The sequence below is a fragment of the Myotis nattereri genome, assembly GCF_964212035.1.
Source record: "Myotis nattereri genome assembly, chromosome: 10".
Taxonomy (NCBI): domain Eukaryota; kingdom Metazoa; phylum Chordata; class Mammalia; order Chiroptera; family Vespertilionidae; genus Myotis; species Myotis nattereri.
This window is the reverse complement of record NC_138085.1, coordinates 39,862,647-39,884,990: the sequence shown is the minus strand read 5'-3', so window position 1 is coordinate 39,884,990 and position 22,344 is coordinate 39,862,647. Positions and strand designations below refer to the sequence as shown.

The window sequence follows — 22,344 nt, the reverse complement described above, 5'->3', positions numbered from 1 at the left end:
CCGATGATCTTAGGCGACCCCTGTGAAAGGGTAGTTCGACCCCCAAAGGGGTCGTGACCCATAGGTTGAGAACCGCTGCTCTAACTGCTTCAGAATCTGCAAAGTATATCCCTGCCATCAGGGAGCTTTTAGTTTAGAATGACCTCCATTCTAACCAATATTGCCTGGGGTTTTTTGTTTCGTTTTTTTGTTGATTCATTTCTCCCTGTCTTCCAAGACATTCTCCCATGTCTTTCATCACCACTATCTAGTTCAGGAGTGTGCTTTTAAACACACACACATAAAATAAAAAATATTTTTTTAAAGGAAATAGAGAGTGAAAGAAAATTATGGAAGCCAGAGAGAAGTGAGCTACAATATGACTTTTAAAAATAAATTAAGAAATGTGAAGACAAGTTGATGCTTTCTCTCTCGAATCATTTTTTAAAAATACCCTTGGGTAACCCTAACCGGTTTGGCTCAGTGGATAGAGCATCGGTCTGCGGACTCAAGGGTCCCAGGTTTGATTCCGGTCAAGGGCATGTACCTTGGTTGCGGGCACATCTCCAGTAGGGAGTGTGCAGGAAGCAGCTGACCGATGTTTCTCTTTCATCAATGTTTCTAACTCTATTCCTCTCCTTTCCCCTCTGAAAAAAATCAATAAAATATATTTTAATAAATAAATAAATAAATAAATAAATAAATAAATAAAAATACCCTTGGGTAAAGATTAAAATACATGTATATTTTTTTTCCTGTAGGACTGCATAATTAAATAATTTAGAGACTGCTAGTCTAGATAAAAGAAGGCATAAGACGTCCAGGTAGTTTATCATAAATATTATAATTGAGGTTTGGTAGGTATTAAATGATAGTGATTAATATATAAATAGTACAATATGACTTTTTTTAAGTAAAAAAAGAATTGGAAATGGCACAGATTAAGGCTTTTTGTTCCATAGAAGAGATAAGGGAAAAGGCTCTAAGGAGGGATTTTTGTGTGTGGTAAAATGCATACACATAACATAAAATTTATCATTTTGCCCTAGCTGGTTTGGCTAAGTGAATAGAGCATTGGCCTGTGGAATGAAGAGTCCCGAGTTTGATTCTGGTCAACAGCACATGCCCGATTGCGGGCTCGATCCCCAGTAGGGGGCGTGCAGGAGGCAATTGATCAATGATTCTTCCCTCTCATCATTGATGTTTCTATCTCTCTTCCTTTCCTTTCCTCTCTGAAATCAATAAGAATATATTTTAAAAAATAAAGTTTATCATTTTAATGATTTTAAAGTGCACAGTTTAGTGGCAATGAGTATATTCACAATGATTTTTTGAGGTTTTTAAAAAAATATTTTTATTGATTTCAGAGAAGAAAGGAGAGGGAGTGAGAGAGAGAAACATCAATGATGAGAGAGAATCATTGATCGGCTGCCTCCTGCACGTGCCCCAGGGATAGAGCCCGCAACCCAGGCATGTGCTCTTGACCGGAATCGAACCCGGTACCCCTCAGTCCACAGGCCAACGCTCCATCCACTGAGCCAAACCAGCTAGGGTCATTCACAATGTTTTATAATCATCACCACTATCTAGTTCAGGGGTGGGCAAACTTTTTGACTAGAGGGCCACAATGGGTTCTTAAGCTGGACTGGAGGGCCGGAACAAAAGCATGGATGGAGTGTTTGTGTGAACTAATATAAATTCAAGGAAAAACATCATTACATAAAAGGGTACGGTCTTTCTTTTTTTTTTGGTTTTATTCATTTCAAGGCCCGCGGGCCATAGTTTGCCCAGGGCTGATCTAGTTCAACAGCTTTTCATCACCCAGGGGAAATCTCACACCCATTAAGCAAACTCTATTCTCTCTTCCCAACAGCCTCTCAGAACCACTTAACTTGCTTATTTTTGTGAACTTGCCTGCTCCGGTTATTTCATATAAATGGAATCATACAATATATGACCTATGGGTCAGGCTCCTTTAGCTTAATGTTTTGGGGTTCCTCCATGTTGTAGCATGAATCAGTGCTTCATTGCATGTATATACCACATTTTATCCATTCATCCACTCATAGATATTTGAGTGTGTGTCCACCTTTTAGCTATTATGAGTAGAGCTGATATGAACATTTTTGTACAAGTTTTCTTTCTCTATTTTTAAAAATATTTTTTATTCAGAAAGGGAGAGGGCCCTAACCGGTTTGGCTCAGTGGATAGAGCGTCAGCCTGCAGACTCAAGGGTCTCAGGTTCGATTCCGGTCAAGGGCATGTACCTGGGTTGCGGGCACATCCCCAGTAGGGGGTGTGCAAGAGGCAGCTGATCGATGTTTCTCTCTCATTGATGTTTCTAACTCTCTATCCCTCTCCCTTCCTCTCTGTAAAAAATCAAAAAGGGAGAGGGAGCGAAAGATAGAAACATCAATGATAACAAAAAATCACTGATTGTCTGCTTCCTGCACACCCCCTACTGGAAGTCGATCCCGCAACCCAGACATGTGCCCTGACCAGGAATCGAACCGTGACTTCCAGGTTCATAGGTAGACACTCAATCACTAACCCCTGTTAGCCAGGCTACAGGTTTTTATTTGAATAGCTGTAAATATTTCTTTTGAGAATATACCTAGGAGTGGAAATACTGAGCCATGTGGTAATTCTATGTTTAGCTTATTGAGGAATTGTCAAACTGTTTTCCACAGTGGCTACACTTTTTACATTCCATTAGCAATGTTTTTGAGGATTACTATGTCCCTAGGTTCACCAACTATCTTTATTCACCCTTTTTTGGGGGGAGGGGGGGCATCCTAGTATAAATGAGATGGTATTTTATACTTATTGTCATTTTGATGGTGGTTATGATTTGCCTTTCCCTGTCCTGCATGACTAGTGACGTTTAAGCATCTTTTCATGTGCTTGTTGGTCATTTGTATCTTCTTTGGGGAAATGTCTATTCAAGTCTTTACCTACTTTTTAATTGCAGTTTGCTTTTTGTTTTTGAGTTGTAAGATTTATTTATATATTCTGGATTGATTACTATTATCAGATGTATAATTTGCAAATATTTGTTCCCATTCTCTGGGTGTCTTTTCACTTGTTACTGTCCAAGGCAAAACAGTTTACTTTAAAAAAAATTATATATATATTTTATTCAGAGAGGAAGGGAGAGGAAGCAAGAGATAGAAACATCAATGATGAGAAAGAATCATTCATTGGCTGCCTCCTGCACGCCTCTACTAGGGATGAAGCCCGCAACCTGGCATGTGCCCTGACCAGGACTCAAACCGTGAACTCCTGCTTTATTGGTCAGTGCCCAGTCACTGAGCCATGTTGGCTAGGCCACAACAGTTTACAGTTTGATGAAGAGCCCAGTATCCCTATCTTTTGTTGCTTGTGCTTTTGGTGTCATATCTAAGAAACCATTGCTAAGTCCAAAGTCATAAAGATTTGTCCTTTTATTTTAAATTTTTTATACTTTTAGCTCTTTCATTTGCATTTTTGACATATATTGAGTTAATTTTTGTATATAATATGAGGTAAGGGTCAAAACTTCATTCTTTTCCACATGGATATTCAATTGTCTCAGCACCAGTTATTGAAGAAACTATTCTTTCTCCCTTGAGTGATCTAGGCTTCATTGTCAAAACTCAATTGACCATATAATTGAGGGTTTATTTCTAGGCTTTCAGTTTTATTCTTTTTATCTATATTCCTATTTGTATGCCATTACTGCACTATTTTGATTACTGTAGCTTTGTGGAAAGAACTGAGAAGGTGATTCCTCCAACTTTGTTCTTTTCCAACACTGTTTTGGCTATTTAAATCCCTTGTGTCTCCATGTGAATTTTAAGATCAGCTTTTCAGTTTTTGCTGAAAAGGTCATTAGGATTTTGATATTAATTGTATTAAGTCTGTGTTGGCTTTGGGATTTATTGCCATCTTAACAATATTAAGTCTACCAATCCATGAGCCACAGTAATTTTTGTATATGGTGTTAAGGTAAGGCTTTATCTTTTTGCACATGGATATTTTGTTGTCCCAGCGCTAGTTGTTGAAAAAAGACAGTCTTTTCCCTGTTGAATGTGCTTGGCACCCTTGTCAAAAATCATTTGACCATATATGTAAGGGTTTATTTCTGGGCTCTCTATTCTACTCCAGTATGCCAGTACACACTGTTTGGGTTTACTGTATCTTTTAAAATAAATTTTGATATCAGGAAGTATAAGACCTCCAACCTTATTCTTTTTCAAGACTGTTTTGGCTATTTGGGGTCCTTTGGTATGCCGTATGATTTTTCTTTTTCTTTTTGATGCGATTTTAAAAGTAATTGTTTTCTTCATTTTTGCATTGTTCATTGTTAGTGTTATAGATACTCAGCTGATTTTTGCATGTTGGTCTTGTATTACGCAACCTGACTATTTATTAATTTTAATAGTTTTTTTTCAGGTTTTTGTTGTTGTTATTGTTAATCCTCACCCAAGGGTATTTTTTCCATTGATTTTTAGAGAGAGTGGAAGGGAGGGGGAGAAACATCGATGTGAGAGAGACACATTGTCTGGTTGCCTCCTGCACACGCCCCAACCGGGCCAGAAATTGAGCTTGCAACTGAGGTATGTGCCCTTGACCAGAATCAAACCCGTGATCCTTCAGTTCATGGACTGATGCTCTAACCACTAAACGAAACCGGCTAGGACTTCTTGCAGATTTTTTAGGATTTTCTATATATAACGCTATATTATCTGTGAATAGAGATAGTCTTACTTCCTCTTTTTCGATTTGGGTGCCCTTTATTTTTCTTGCCTAATTGGTCTGGCTAGAACTTCCAGTAGAGTGTCAAATAGAAGTGGTAAAAGCAAGGCACCATTGTTTGTTTATGATCTTAGGAAAGCAGTCTGTTGCCATTGAGAATGGTTTTGCTGTGTATTTCCACATATGACTTTTATTGTGCTGAGGAAGTTACCTTTTTTTCGTATTTTGGTGAGTGTTTTTACCATGAAAGGATTTTGGTGTTTGCCAAATATTTCAGCACCTATTGAGATGATCATATGGGTGGTTTTTTTTAAGTTCTATTAATATGGTATATATTGATAATCATGTGTTAAACCAGTGGTTCTCAACCTTCTCACCCTTTAAATACAGTTCCTCATGTTGTGACCCAAACATAAAATTATTTTCATTGCTACTTCATAACTATAATGTTGCTATGTTATGAATCATAATGTAAATATCTGATATGCAGGATGGTCTTAGGTGACCCCTGTGAAAGGGTCTTTGGACCGCCAAAGGGGTCGTGACCCACAGGTTGAGAACCGCTGTTAAACCATCCTTGCATTCCAGAAATACTTTGCCAGGGAAGGGGGAATAGGAGTGAGGCAAGCAACGCTAAATAAAAAGCCACAAAGCGCTCTCCTACTTTGTTTATTTGGCCTTACTCTTGCTTTTCTTTAGTTGCCATGTACCTTTGACTGTATTTTAGAGTTTTGATAAGGTTGATTTTTGACAGTTTTTGTCAGATTTTTGGTCCTAGTAAAGGGGCAGGTTCCTGGAGCTCTCCCTATTCTGCCAGTTTTGCTGACATCCCTCCCAGGTAGTTTTGTGCCCTTCCCGCAACAGCTGCTGTTTCACTTTCCTGGGTCTGGACTATAATGGACACTTTCATAAAACTCTTCAATCGTTTTCCTGGTGGAGTTCATAGAAAAATAGTCAGCAAAGGGGTGCAGACTCCCTCAATTTCTATAGCCCCCAAGGGCTTCACAGTCTTGTCGGGGCACACTTGGTCTCCAGCACTTAATCCAATCTCAAACCTTCTTAATCCTATCCAGTTATATCTCTTCCAGGTAACCAGCAGTCTCTTCTTAGATTTAGGACCAGAGTTGGCCTCTGATCTCGACTTTCTGAGGCTTCAAGAAAATTCACGAAATTAAAGTTGGTATATTTTTGTTGTTGTTGATGGTGGTAGTGGTTATAAGGATGGGAGCACTGCTTTATTCAACTCTGTTGATATCCAAGTGGGAAAAAAATGTATATAACTGGTAGATTTTGACCTGTGGTATTTTTATTAGTAGTACCTTTTAGATGTTTTATAATATAGCTTTGGATTTCCTGTTTGACCCAAGAGGAGTTTAGGAGAGAATTTTTTTTAATTCCATTGCTTAGATTTATTGTCTCACTGCATATTAATTTTGCTGTATTGTGACTAGAGGTTGTGCTAAGTTCTATTTCTGTTTTAAGAATATATAGAGACTTGTAACTTAATGTATGACTAAGTACTCCGAGGGTGTTAAAAAGGAGGTAGAGTCTCCATACAGAGTATAACATTCTAATTATATGAATATGCGTAGCATATCATCCTTGTTAGTTATATTTATTATATTCTTCCCAAATATTGGTTTCCTTGATCCATTAAGGATTTCAAAGAATATAATTGAAAGTTGATTTATCTTTGTGGTAATTGAAGGTTTATGTATAAGTTTATGTCTGGCACATACAATATAGATAACAGTTTTTAATCACTATAAATTACACTGTAAATTGTCCAAAGTAAGTTCATTTTCCATTTTTAACATATTTTGTCTTTGATTCTGTTTCATCCAATGCAATTTTTAAATGTACATTTGCATAACTGATCTTTGCCCATCTTTTTATTCTTGGCTCTTCTAAGTCATTTTGCTCCAGTGTTAGTAGCATCGAGTTGAATTTAACTGCCCCTCCACCCCCAATGTGAGGGTTTTCTTTTGAAGTGAATTTATTTTGCTTAAGTTCAAAATTATAACAAGTATGTTTGGTTTAAATTTTATCATCTTTTTTTCCTGTTCTATGTGCTTATATACAAAATTCCATTTCAGACTGGGGAAATGACCTTTTTATTGTGTTAAAACAAACACAATACATAAAATTTATCGTCTTAACCATTTAAGTGTACAATTTAGTGTTAAGTATATTCTTTGTGTAGGAAGAGCTTTGTGAAGGCTCCTTAAATTTGGTCCCCGTTGTTTTGTTGCCAGTGGAAATAGGGTTCTTCCACAGAGTCAGGAGGAAGCATTTCGGGGACCTGTGCATAGGAAGATGAGGTACAGTGGTAAGATTTATTGGAGGAGAAGCAATAGACTGTTTCCAGGTGCCCAGTGTCTCATCCACAAGCAGACGGCTAAGTTCTGCCTCGCTATGTGGGAAGTTCAGCCTCTGGGGCAGCAAGCCCACACTTGTCCTCACTGAGCCCGGGAGGACCAGGGCCCAGAAATTCTATGCCATTGGCCAAGAGGTGTCTGAAACTTCCTAGTTCTGTTCAGTCCATGCTAAAGCTTGGTTCAGTTCAGTCTCTGTTCCTGACTGTGCTCAGCAGGCACTGCACTGTTGCACCTAGGCCCATGCTTAGAACCTCACAGCTGCTACAGAGAGAGAACACATTTAAACTGACTGGTACATGTGTGTTACTCAGATTGGCCTTTGTTAAGCTTTGATTATATTACCTTGGGCTTAAGAGAAAGCAGGCTTTCTTTCAAACTAACTTCTCTTTCCTAATCTTTCCTGGGCTTGTGCTGGGTCCTGCCCCTATTCAGTCTCTTTCTTAGATCTTCTGGGGTTTCATGCCCTCATCCAATCTTATCCTTTTCCCAGGCTAGACATCTCCCCATTATGGTCACCAATTGGCTCCTGCTGCACATGCCTCAAAGTAGAAGGACCTCCCCCTGTGCCATCTTGGCTTCTACTGCCCAGTGTCTAGCAAAAGAATTTCCCCTTTATTGTTTACTAGAGGCCTGTGCACAAATTCGTGCACAGGTGGGGTCCCTCAGCCTGGCCTGCAATTGAGCCAATCAGGGCTGGCCAGCCACGGGGAGGAACCGCGGGAGGTTGGCCCGCCACAGGAGGTTGGCTGTGGGAGCACTCTGACCACCAGGGGGAAGCTCCTGCTTTGAGCCTCTGCCCTCTGGTGGTCAGTGCATCATAACAACTGGTCAAGTGGTCAACCGGTCGTAATGGCCGCTTAGACTTTTATATATATAGACTAGAGGCCTGTTGCACAAAGAGATTCATGCAATAGGCCTTCCCTTCTCCTGGCTGCCAGCACCAGTCTTCCTCTGGCACCTGGGACCCAGGCCTTCGCTCTGGCTGGAGCTGCCTTAAGTCTTCCGTCTTCGCCGCTCCAGCTCACCTTCAGTCACCGCTCCGCAGCTTGGAGCCTATGTATGCAAATTAACCACCATCTTTGTTGGGTTAATTTGCATACTTGCCTGATTGGCTGGTTAGTGTAGCGAATGTACGGTCAATTTACATGTTTGTCTATTATTAGGTTAGATTCCTCCCCCAATTACACCTCTCACCCTGGTCATAATCTCCGTGGACTGGTTGTCGCCCTGGGAGATTGGAAAAGCATTCCTTCATCCCTATATGGAGGGCAGAGGGGTGTTAACCCTTTGCAGTCGTATTAAATTTGGACATGGGTGTCGTACTGATTGGAATTAATTTCCATTGAAAGAGCAGTGAAACATAACATGCAAGATTATGAAGGATAAACAAGATTTATTAATTCTTTTTTGGAACTACATCACTACTAGTAGAATCACTACAAACGTTATCACTTTCTACGTCAGAGTCAGTATTCAAGGTGCCAAAATAAAACTCTTCATCGTTACATTCAGATTCGCAGTACACTTCTTTCGGTAACTTTCTTTTTGTCATTTTGGAGTATTATTTTGAAATAGCTTAACAAGCGAGAATGCCTAATTACAGTTAAACGTAATTTGTAAAGCTTTATTTGAAATTCTGCAAAGTATCTCCGAAGCTTGTCGATTTCTTCACTCTCAAAAGGTGACTGACTCGCCACCGTGTTTTGGATGGCGAGTGTGGAACGACCGTGTTTGTTTATATTGAGTTTCGATATCTCCGATTTGTCGGGGCAATGTTTTGGTTCGTGACAAGGTCGCTTAGACACTTAAGAGCTTTCAGAGAAATTATGAACTGATACATGAATGAATAGAGTTAAGATTCGTACGGTTCCTTGCTGTGGTGGCTGAGAGCAGACATACGACCGGAACAGTAAAAAAGCTTTGGTGGCTGAGAGTAGACAAACGACCGCAAAGGGTTAATACCCTTCGCAGGGATTTGGCTATCCCCTGGGGTGTCTGAAGTTGTAACTTTGAGACTTAAGCCTGATTACGTATAATTTCCAGACTCAATCAGGCCCAGCCAGTCTAGTTCCCTTCTCTTTTGTTTTTTTGTTTTGTTTTGTTTTTGTTTTTTTCCTCTCTCTTTTTTATTTTTTTCTTTGTTTTTTTATCCTTCTTTTTTGTTAACTCATAGCTGCCTTTGTAATAGTTTCTCTAGACAGCATTTCTGGAATTTTTTTGGTCTAAGTTGAGTCCTTTCCCTAGATTCTGAATATTCTTTTCACTTTTTGTTGCTTTTTGTGTTTGTCTTTCGGTTATTGAAGAAGAGGTTCATTAAGCCTGCCTTTATGCTATCATATTTTCTAAAATTCATTCATCTGTTTTCTCTGTGTTTCTCTATCTTTTATTTTGGATTTCTGTCTTTTCTTTAGGCTTCTTCTCAACTAGAACTGTGCTTATATCTTTGTTCCTCATAGACTATGGATGATTTGACCTGGTGCTTCTACCACTTTATTTTTTTCCTTCTTTATTACCAAATATTTTATCAAAAAAAGATTTCTCTTTATTTCCTGTGAGCATAAAGGTAAAAGATAACTAAATGTAAAGAGTTCAGATAATATAAAAGATATAAAAAACTTGGAAATCACCCAAATTCTCACTGCCCTGAAATAGTCAAAATCGATTAACATTTTCATAAATAAGCTTCCAGGTTTGCATTTTATGATTCACATATCTTCTTATGTTGAATCTATTTCATTATGTCCATGTTCTAATGTAGCTAAATACCTAATGAAGAGACTTTAATGAGAGAATAGGATTAAGTATTTATCAGTGTTTCTTACATTTTTTCAAAACAGATTTCAATAGTCTTTACACTCATGTTCATATATGAAGAGAAACAAGTAAAAGAAATCATGTATATTGTTCTGAAACTTTACACTTAATATATCATAGACATCTTTCTATGTCAGATGCAGATTAATGTAGTCATTTTTACTGGCTTTATGGGTTTCATTGTCTAAATATACAAGATAAAATTAGATAAAATTTATCTAATTAGTTACCTAATGACAGATATTTAAATTGTTTTGAAATTTTTATCATTATCTGCAGTTTGATGAATTATCGTGTTACATCTCTATAGATTTTTTCTGTTTCCTTGAGATACATTTCTAACATGAAATTTCTGGATTATTAAGTATGCACATTCAAAATGTTTAATCCAGCATCATCCTGTGTGCCAAAAGGTTGTGGGTTCCATCTCTAATCAGGGCACATACTGGAGGCAACCTATGGATGTTTCTCACATAGATGTTTCTCTTTCCCTCTCTCCCCCCTTCCTTTCTCTCTAAAAATCAATAACATATCCTTGGGTGAGGATTTTTTTTAAAAAAATTTTAGTCTACACTATTAAGTTTTCCTCCTGAAATAAATTATTTTTTCACTAGCAATGTATAATAATAATAACTTGGCCAGTACCTGACAATGGCATTCTTGTTAGCATTTGCCAAGCAGATAGGCCTGAAATATGGTATCTATTCACCTTTACATTTTTTTAAATCACATCCACTGAGATTTTTATTTTCTTTTGTATGTTTATTGACCATTTCTATTTCTTTTTTGAGCTATCTTGTCTTTAACCTGGATTTCCTCAGATATGCTCATGCTTCTTTGTCCTGAACCTGTATGTCCAGCACATTTTTTACCTGTTACTTGAAGGTTTAAGAGTCAGTAGGAATAGCTGCAGCTGCTGTTCATCCTCCCCTCCTTCCTTTGATGACACCTACTCTTTCTTTGACTCAGTCTTTCTGTGCCTCTCTCTGTATTTATGCAGTCTCTACAGGCCATGCTTTTCTCTCACTCCTGTATCTTTCCATGCTTTCTGCTTTTCTCTATGCCTCTGTACACCCATACTCTGTGCACTGCGCTCTTGCCCTTCCCACCCTACTGTCTTGTCTCACTGTGTCTTGTTTTTCTGGTTACTCCTCCTCTCCTCCCTTTCTCGCATGTTCTTGCTGTGTTTGCCTCTGTACTCTCTGTGGTTTCTCTCTTACTCCTTCTCCCAGCATTCCTTATCTCTTTTTCTCAGTTTCTGGTTGTACATTGGAGTTGAAGAAGGGGGAGAGTGTGCTATTGTCAGTACAAAAAAAGGTCAGGTTTTTTTCAGTTTTTGTTCAGGGAAAAAAGTTGGAGATGAATTATTTCTCTTTTTTATCTCATTAATGTCAAATCAAATGTTTACCAGTATTTCTTACATATTTTAATAATATTGGCTGATTTCATATTAGTCTTTACAATTGTGATCATATATGGAGAGAAACAAGTAAAAAGCAGTATCTTGGAACCCAAAGAATACATTTCATGATATATTAAGAAATAAAAAGCAAGATGTAAAACTGTATTTATATTCTAAACATTTTACCTATACATATTCACACACAACTGAATCAAAATAAATATTGACATTATCTTAAAATTATGGGATTCTTTATAAATTTCTATGTCATATTACAAAAAGCATGTGTTTTCTAATAAGCTATTATGGTTGTTTTTGTTTGACATTAATTTAAAAAGTGAGGTAAGCCAAACAGATCAAACACACACAAAATGTTAGTTATGAGCTGGAAAGGAGAATCTTCAGGTTTTTCATTGCATTCTAGTTTCTGCCTGAAATTTCTATTGGAATGTCGTAATAAATCCTTCTAGAAGCAGAGTAAAATATTAGGATTAGAGAAGTATTATACACAGTTTCTATGCCAAAGTAAAGTAGGATTTTCTTTTAACTCCATGTGCTAAGGTTTGAGTTAAATGTGCTCCTAGGTTCATGGCCTCTTTTATGTACGTTCCCTGTAATGGATACCTAGGTTGCTGTCAACTCCCGGTACCACAAAACACCACAGTGCACACCCTGTGCATATCCCCTAATGGACCTGTGTGAGACTGTCTTTGGCATATATATCCACAAGTGGAATCATGGATCATAAGCTAGATGTATACTTACTTTTCCAGTCTCTATTCCTACCTACAATGCATGAAAATTCCTATATTTCCATTTCTAGTTTTGCTGGAAGATTAGAAATACTATGGGAAGTTAGGGGTTTTCTTTGTTGGTGGTTTTTTGTGTGTTGTTTTTATTAAATGTTACTTGTGTTGAGAATCTATCTTAACCCCACTTTGTAATTTCCAAGAGAGGAGAGAGTCTTTTAGAGACTTCCAAAATTACTGCTGTCCTTTTTTTTTCCTGTTTACTCTGGTAGTTTTTTAAAAAAAATCCTTATTGTTGAAAGTATTACAGGTGTCAGCTTTTCTTTCCCCATTAACCCCTTCTAGCCCTCACCTGCCCCCACCCCAGGCCTTCACCACACTATTGTCTGTGTCCATGGGTTATGCACGTATGCATACAGGTTCTTTGATTAATCTCGTCTACTACTGTCCTTTGAACCAGGCTACAAACATTTGTTCATTCATCTAGACATAATATAATATAGAATGTGACAACATTATAAGAGTGGGATACTTGAATTGCTTTTCTTTGATTTTTATATAATAACAGATAAAAGATGTAGAAGATTTTAATACCCATATTTACAAGCATGATTTAAAATGTCTATATAAAACTTCATTTCCAAAACACAGCATCTACAGTTGTTCCAAATGCCCACTTGGCATATTTTTAAAAAGTAATTGTACATTTAGACAAAATGTTGATAAATCCCAAAAGTGGAAGATTTATAAGCTCTTACTTTCTAACCATGATATAGTAACATTGCAACCTTAACAGCTACTATTTTTCATTAAACAGATGAAAACTTAAAAGCATCATTCTAAGGGTAGGAGGCAACACTCAAACATTTAATTCACATGCAATTTATTTTTGTGTGCATAGGTGTGATTTTATTTTTATGTTCAACTAATTGCCAATAGAGATTTTTAAATAAAGTGATATTCCTAAATTATTAGAAAAATCTAATATTCTTTGGTTAAACTGGACTCTAATCAATTGTACTTGGTAATTAATAACCATGGTTCTTTTAAAATTTCTACTCAAAATAACTGAAATAATATGTGAACACCTTAACAGAATTGGAGAGATCTAAAGAGAAAACTAATTCTGACCAAAATATGAAGCCATTTCATTTATTTTTTTAAATATATTTTATTGATTTTTTACAGAGAGGAAGGGAGAGAGATAGTTAGAAACATCGATGAGAGAGAAACATCGACCAGCTGCCTCCTGCACACCCCCTACTGGGGATGTGCCCGCAACCAAGGTACATGCCCTTGACTGGAATCGAACCTGGGACCCTTGAGTCTGCAGACCGACGCTCTATCCACTGAGCCAAACCGGTTAGGGCGCCCATTTCATTTATTAAACTTGAAGTTAGATCAGAATATACAAGTGAAAATATCTAACAGACATAGATATATGATTTCATGAGTGTATCATAAGTGAAATAAAGATTTTGAGTCATCATGTAGAGTCATCATCTTCCTTCATAAATGTTAAAACCAAGAGGAAAGACTTGAGAGAATGCAGAGAAAGTGGGGAGGGAAAGAGGAGGCACTTCCAAAACATAATTAAAAACCTGATAGAAAATCTTTTGGGACCCTTGTCGTCTAGCTTGACCACCCTTTACAAGATTTTCATGATCATTTGTTAACCTGGTTTTTCCCATGTGTTAATTGAGGACTTTTTTTTTTCTTTTTTTTTCCTACCCCAAGCCCTGTCATTATCTGGGAAACTTTACTATCCTGTTGTTAGTTTCTTGACCTCAGTTAATCATTTTAACCATTCAGTCTTGTGACCATACTTTGAATTTTGGCATCATTCAAAATCATTCCATCTCTGTAGTATTTCCTCATTCATGTAACAAAAGAAAATTTCTGAGGAGCTACTGCATTTTTAATTTTCTGGGGAAGATTTTCCATAGTTATCTACCATACCTGCAGAAATAAAGGACCAGTTCTGAATAATAATTATCACCCGAGTTCCTGCTTTTTATTTAAGCTTTAATCTTGTCTCTAGGAATTGAAACTGTGTTAAAGTATTCTTTTTGGGACAGGTACTTTGTGATTGTGTCACCCTTTACTGGTTAGTAAGTTTTATTATTGAAACTGCAATTCCACATAAAAACTTTTCACAACAAAAAATGTTATTTTGATGACATTGAATATATTTCAAATTTTGACTCTGACTTATCATTGTGTATCTCTGTTCCTAAACTTGAATGGTTATAAATGAATTAACATAAACCCATTCCTCTAGGGGGAAAGCAAAACATCTTGCAGGCACCTGACTATCTGAAGGTCAGCAATAACAATCTACATGAAGAATAGCCATATAGGGTCATATAAGGAAACATGACCTTTTTTCCTATATTAGATATGTTTTCCTATTTCCACCTAAAAAGTAAATTTTTAGTTGAAAAGCTTTTTTTCTTTTTCTGGTTCTGATGGTGTCTCTGATCAACAAATACGAGAATGAGTCTCACCTAGATTTTAGTTAAACTAAAACATACAAAGGCCTGAAACATCTCTGAAATGGTGGCAGTTACTTCCTTTTCCCAGTGTAGAGTAAGGCATCAGCAGGTGAGTTTGCTCATAATAATAGAAATTAAAAACAGCCATGTAGCCCTAACCAGTTTGGCTCAGTGGAAAGAGCGTCAGCCTGTAGACTGAAGGGTCCCAGGTTCAATTCTGGTCAAGGGCACATGCCTAGGTTGTGGGCTCGGTCCCCAGTGTGGAGCATGCAGGAAGCAGTCAATCAATGATTCTCTCTCATCATTGATGTTTCTATCTCTCCCTTCCTCTCTAAAATCAATAAAAATATATTTTTGCCGAAACCAGTTTGGCTCAGTGGATGGAGCGTCGGCCTGTGGACTGAAGGGTCCCAGGTTCGATTCTGGTCAAGGGCATGTGCCTGGGTTGCGGGCACATCCCCAGTGGGGAGTGTGCAGGAGGCAGCTGATCGATGTTTCTCTCTCATCGATGTTTCTAACTATCTCTCTCCCTTCCTCTCTGTAAAAAATCAATAAAATATATTTTTAAAAAATAAAAAATAAAAATATATTTTTTAAAAAGCCATTATCTCCTTCCAAGACTCTACAACAGCAAGCTTAAACCATGATAGCTGATGTCATTTGACTTGTAGTCACCTAAATCTTTATATATAAGCCCCATTACAGAGAACTGAATGGGCTGATCACACCTGGCTAATCCCAGGCCCTGAGGGATAGATGATGAGTCATTAGCCTTTCCCATGGACCAAGGAAAGTGGAGTGTTGTGGTTTACCAACAGCATCAGTAAATGACTTTAGCAAAAAATGTTCTACCCCATAGTGGGTTCTCAGTACAAATTGTCATACACAGTGCAGGCCTGTATGTTGCGATTATTGTGAAACTGAAAGTCAACATGGCATGGTTGCATGATTCTGATAGTTTGCACTTGGCCCTAATCATAGAGTGTATAGTGTTTCAGTGTATCTACAACATCTAGCACCTACATTTTTGTTAGGAATGTCTATTCGTTATTATGTGAAAATGATACTGTTGATAACCTTCCATTGTTCTCATATCTCTGATTCAGTAACAGGAGATGCAGAACCATAAAGCATGAGAAGCTTTTCTTCTAAATAAGGCTTTGTAATCTACATGTACTTCAGTTGGCCACACATAAATAAATATATTTTTACAGCTTTATTGAATCCTTCACAGGCCATAAAATTCATATTTAAGTATACAATTCATTGGGTCTCAGTGTATGCACAGAGTTGTGCACCATCCCTCTAATTTTAAAACATTTCCGATACACCCAAAAACACCCTGTATACATTAGCAGTCATTTCTCATTTCTCCCACCCCCACCCCAGCTCCTGGCTGTGGTTACTAATCTACTTCCTGCCTATAGATGTTCTTATTCTGGACATTTTATATAAATGGGATCATACAATATGTGATCTTTTGAAACAGGCGTCTTTCACTTAATGTTCTCTAGGTTCATCTACATTGTAGCATGTATTCCTTTGTATTACCAAACTAGGAGCCCAGTGCACGAATTCCTGCACCTTGAAAGGAACGAGGCTGCAGTGGGCACAGGGACAAGTCTCGGCCCCTTCTCCAAGCCCCCACCCGGCCCCTCCCGCCATGGCCCCCAGTCCCCTATCTGCCAGCAGCCCCACTCCCGCCATTGCTGCTCCCATGTGCTGATGGCACTGACCCTGCTTGCACCTGCTGATGGCACAGAGCAATTGGGGCTGGCTCCAGCAGCAAGAACGAGCAGTGGCTGCTGCCCTGATTGCCCCTTAGGAGCAGGGGGAGGTGGGGAAACCTTCAGGGGCGATCAGGGCTGGCAGCCACCACTCACACCCACTGATGGCGCTGAGCAATTGGGGCCGGCACTGGCAACAGGTGCGAGGGTCGGGTGGGAATGTGGCATGCAGGAACAAAGAATTTTCAGTAACCACCGGAGGTTCACCCAATGGCAACAACCGGTGCCCCACCTTGGTCTGGCGACCCCGCTCACCTGCTCCACCATCCCATCCATGGTCGACGGCCACCATGTTCCGTGCTCTGCCGCCTGCTGCCAATGCCCACCATGTTCCACATGCTCCCCCTGGTGGTCAGTGCACGTCATAGCAACCGGTTCTGTTCTATCGTTTGGTCTATTAGCATATTAGGGTTTTATATACAGAGACTAGAGGCCCAGTGCACAAAAATTTGTGCACTCGGGGGGTGGGGGGGTCCCTCAGCCCGGCCTGTGCCCTCTCACAGCCTGGGACCCCTCGAAGGATGACTACCTGCTGGCTTAGGCCCGCTCCCTGGGGGATTGGGCCTAAGCTGGCAATCAGACATCCCTCTGGCAGCCCGGGAACCCTCAGGAGATGTCTATTTGCCAGTGGGGAGCAGGCCTAAGCTGCAGCCAGACATCCTTAGTGCTGCTAAGGAGGCAGGAGAGGCTCCCACCACCACCGCTGTACTGGCAGCCATCAGCCTGGCTTGTGGCTGAGCAGAGCTCCCCCTGTGGGAGTGCACTGACCACCAGGAAACAGCTCCTGCATTGAGCGTCTGCCCCCTGGTGGTCAGTGTGTGTCATAGTGACCAATCATTCCCAGTCGTCCTGCTGTCAGGGTCAGTTTGCATATTACCCTTTTATTATATAGGATAATACCATTCCATTATATGAATACACCACATTTTATTTATCCAGCCACCAGTTAATGGACATTTGTATTTCTTTAACTTTTTGGCTATTAACAAAACTTCTGTGGACTTTCACGGGCAAGTTTTTGTGTGGACATGTATTTTGTTTTGTGCATATGCTTAGGAGTGGATATCTGCTGGATTACATATAACTTTATGTTTAACCATTTGAGGAACTACTAAACCGTTATCCAAAGTATTGTCCCCATTTTGCATTTCCACAGCAATGTATGAGAGTTCCAATTTCTCCACAGCCTTGAAAACACTTGCTTTTGTATGTTTTTATTTTCACCATTCTAGAGGGCTAACTATGTTTTGTTGAAAGGAAATTTATTTTAGATTACTTTCTATTTTTAAATATTAACCTTTTTCTAGGCAGGGACTTACCCTAGAAATGGAAACATACACACCAAGTCTTCTCATGTAATCAGATGTCAATGTGCTTTCACACCAGTGGAGCATATCACGACTGGGTGTGTGCTTCGGAACCAGGAGGTTCAGACTCAGGGTTGGAAGGGACCATCATTAACACTTCTGCCTCACCTGTACCAGAAGGTGCTCCAGCCTCTGCTTCAACAGCTCCTCCACTCACTGCTCATGGGCAGCTCATCCCATTTGTGTAAGGCTCCAGTTTTTAAAGGATGTAACTTAACAAAGATCCAAGATCAGCCTGCATTGATATCCTGGCTCTGTTTCCAGTTTTGCACTCCAAAGGCACAGAAAATAGATCTAATTTTCTACCTCTTGTGTCCCCTCTTCCTTCCCTGAAGTATTTTTATTTTCTTTTGTTTTCTTTCTGATCTTCACTCTTTGAACTATTCCTCCCAGGTCATGCTTTCTACTCCCCTTTTCCAAGATGGCAGCTTTCCTGGGTCTATGAAGTTTGTCAGTATCCTATTTGTAAACATCTCTGAACTAAGCATGCTGCATGTACTTCAGATAGAGCGTGTTGACAGATCGATCACCTTCCTTTCTGTGGCTAGAACAGTTCTATGACCTCACATTTTACTCCCATTGAACTCACCAGAGCCATTAAACCTTTATTGCTACACTCTTCTCTGTAAGGTTTTATTTTATTCTCACTTCTTAAACTAATTATACAATCACATGATACAAAATTTAAAATGTGTAAAAGAGTATTTGATAGTGTCCTTCCCACTCCTGTTTTGTAAACATTTATTGAAGTATAATTTACATAACATAAAATTTATCTATTTAAAGTGTACAAGTCAATTATTTTTAGTAAGTTTACAGAGTTGTGCAATTATTACCACAATTCCATTTTAGAACATTTCTGTCACCCCAAAAAGGTCCCTGTACAACTGTTTACAATCAATCTGCATTACAACCCCAGACATTTTTTACCCCACCCCTGCCTTTTCTGGACATCTCGTACAAATACAGTCATGTAATATGTAGTGTTTTGCATCTGGCTTCTTTTGCTTAGCATATTTTCAAAGTTCACCCATGTTGTAATTTGTGTCAGTAGTTTCTTTTTATTGGTGATTAGTATTCCATTATATGATAGAGGCCACATTTTGTTTATCCAATTACCAGTTGTTAGACATTTGGATTATTTAATTTGAGGGGATAATATAAATAATGTGCTGTGAACATTTGTGTAAATGTTTTTGTGTGGACAGGCTTTCATTTATTTTGAGGTATGTATCTATGAGTGGAATTGCTGGGTAATGTTAAGTTTATGTTTAATTTTTAAGAAAATGCCAAAGCATTTTCCAAAGTGGCTGTACCGTTTTACATTCCCATCAGCAATATGTGAAGGTTCCAGTTTCTCTGCTTCCTTCTCAACACTTGGTATTATCCATCTTTTTTTTTTATCGTAACTATCCTAGTGGATATAAAGTGATATTATTGTGATTTTTAATTTGCATTTTCCTAATGACTGACAATGTTGAACATCTTTTCATATGCTTATTGGTCACTCATATCTCTTTGGTGAAATGTCTGTCTTTTACCCACATTTAAATTATATATGTGGAATATCTCACTATTTATTTAGATTGATAGTTTCTCCCATCAACGGTTTATAGTTTTCAGAGTACAAAGCTTGCCCTTCTGCTAAATTTATTCCTAAATATTTTATTCTTTTTGATGATATTATGAATGGAATTTTTCCTTGATTTTATTTCCAGTTGCTCATTGCTAGATATAAAAATACAATGGATTTTTTTCTTATGGATCTTATATTCTGCACTCTAGCTAAACTTTTTTTAATTCTAGTACCTCCTTATGGATTCCTTCATATTTTCTACAGATAGGATCATGCCATCTGCAAATAAAAAGTTTTATATCTCCCTTTCCAACCCGGTTTCTTTTCTTTCATAGGTATTTTATATATTAAAAATCAAATACCTACATATGTTTTATACCCTTTTTCACAAAAATGGCAGCATACTTTACATTTTGTAAAGTATATAATCTATCTTGAGAATCAGTCTGTTTCAGTACCTAAAGTGTTGCTGCTGCGTTTTCTTTTTTCTTTTACAGTTGCAGAAAAGGTGTAGTGTTTGCTGGTCAGTCACATCTTCACCACCCTTTCTGAGCTTATACTTTTTTTTTTAACATAATAATCTCATAATTTTGGGGTTTTTTTTTTTTACTGTTTAGAATGTAAATCATTTGTTCTTTCTAACACTTTGATAATTTCAGATATGTAGTTTCCCTTTCTAGATGGGAAACTGGTGTAGAGAGATTATGGCTTACTCGAGTAGAAACAGTGAAGGGAAGATCTGAGACTGACGTAGGTCTTAGGCTTCAGACCCAGAGCTTTTTCTACTGCATCCAAGTTTCTGCCATTCCTCCTGCCTAACGTGTGGGACTTTGCAGTTAACCTTTGTTTGATTTGGCCTATTATTCCTGTTATTTGGGATTGTGGCAACCATTTAGGCCCTCCCAGATGTGCATTGTAGGGGAGATCTGCTTCCCATATCTCTAATACACTGATACATAAAATGTTAAGGAATAGCCAGAGTAAACCAAGTGACTGCCGCTCAGAAAGCGCTGAGGAAATGTTTGTGTTGAATGCGAGATCTGTCGCTCAGTAATGGCCTCTTGCTGTGTTGATAAGAATATTATATTACCATTCAGCCCATATTACTCCTCAAAGATGTCATGAGAATTTCTGTCATTTGTTCAAATCAAGTACTTACTACAATTCCTTTGTCTGCCAGTTAGTGACCATGTCTGCTAGGGGAAACGAGGCTAACCTGGCAGGGCTTGCTCTGCCTGCCTTACGAGCCCTCGAGCCCTCGTTGAAGCTATCAGATTGGTGATCCATTCTAAAATATTTCAGGTCATTAGTTTTAAACCCACCAATTACAACATTTCCTGGCCCCAGACATCTAACATAGCTCCCTCCTCCAGGATTCTGTTGCTAAGTTTCCTGAAATCCCTGGAATGTAGTTTAGTTTATCTAGCTCAGGGGAGCAAGTACTTGCAGTTTCCTTTCCTGACTTGGTCTTCAGTTTACCTCTACCAAACCTGCTTAAGGAGATGAGCAAGACGTTCCTTCCCTCCCAGTGAGATTCAACTCATCGTTCTGGGTCAGGGCCACTCCCCAAGGGGATTGTTGCGATAGGCAAGTTTAAGAAATACTATTTTATACTGTATTTATTCAACTGCAGTTTGATAATATTTTTGTCACCCACTAATATTCCACCATCACCTTAAATCCATGAATTTTTCCAACTTTCATTGCTGTCCTTGCTCTGAACTGAACTAAAAAGGCCTTTTGGGCTTTTTAATGCTTTTTGCAGCACTCATTCAGGACTTCTCAGGGGCCTTTCAGCTCTGCAGCATTTACCCTCGTGTGAGTATCTGAGCCTGATCTTAGAAGGCACTCTGCTGCTCATCGCTCTCTGTAATTACCCCTGGCCCTCTCCTCTCTCATCAAAACTTAGGCAGGTGTCCAGTCAAAATTTCATTCTGAAGACTGACCAGGCTGATTTTTGGCTAACACCTTCTTCCATTTTCTCAAGTCCTAGGAATATACCCAGTTTGTCTGTTTGTCTGTGTGTTGTCTTACCTTCAGGAAACAGCTCAAGCCCTTATTCAACCACAGCAGCATTCTCCTCCCTGTCATGAATCCTGTGGTAGCATGCTCATCTCAGCAGTTTGAATGGGATAAGAAAGGGCTCTCTTTGGTTGGTGACGATTTTCTTATTCTGTGGGTAATTGTGCCATTGACTGCAGGTAATGACAACAGGGTCTCTTGTTTTTTCTAGGTGGTAAACCATATGATTTCTTCTGACTCTGTTTCGTCTTCTACCAGTAATTTCTGGAGCTCAAACTCTACCCTTTGCGACAAACAAAATGTACATATGTTAAACAAGGGCGTGCAAGCAGGTAAATTACTTGAATTTAAACATTTCTTTCCACTAAGATACAAGTAGCTCTTAAATATAAGATACTCGGCATGATACTAAATGAAGATTAATACTATACTCAAATGTCATTACTCACCTATCAGATTGGCAAAAATCTAAGCTTCATAGCAAGTATGTGGGCAAGAGTCTAAAGAAATAAGTGCTCTCATACATTCTAGTGGGAGTATAAGTTGGAAGTATAACCCGTATGACAGGCAATTTGGCTATTTCTATCAAAATTTCTATCACCCTCACTTTGACTTTTGGAATTTAGCCTTTAGATATACTGTGCATTATATGTGCAAAATGACAAGTGTGTAGAATTAACCACATAGTTAATTGAAGTATTGTTTAGCAGAAAATAAAATGCAACTTATATGTTCATCAATAGCCAAATGGTTAAATAAATTACTGTACATCTATATAATGAAATCCTACTTAGGATGACAAAGGTCTCTCTACCAATATGGTAAAACAGCCGTGGGCAAACTACGGCCCTTGGGCCGGATCCGGCCCGTTTGAAATGAATAAAACTATTGAAAAAAAAGACCGTACCCTTTTATGTAATGATGTTTACTTTGAATTTATATTAGTTCACACAAACACTCCATCCATGCTTTTGTCCCGGCCCTCCGGTCCAGTTTAAGAACCCATTGTGGCCCTCGAGTCAAAAAGTTTGCCCACCC

The 22,344-nt window shown here is 38.6% G+C and overlaps 1 protein-coding gene across 1 annotated transcript in view; it reads left to right on the top strand.

The window, feature by feature from the left end:
* ALMS1 (ALMS1 centrosome and basal body associated protein) overlaps positions 1-22,344 on the top strand; it is a 143,951-nt gene that overhangs the window by 110,654 nt on the left and 10,953 nt on the right. The window contains exon 19 of the mRNA XM_081101544.1: positions 21,518-21,638. Coding sequence (XP_080957670.1) covers positions 21,518-21,638 — 121 coding nt within the window. The remainder of the gene's footprint in view (positions 1-21,517; positions 21,639-22,344) is intronic.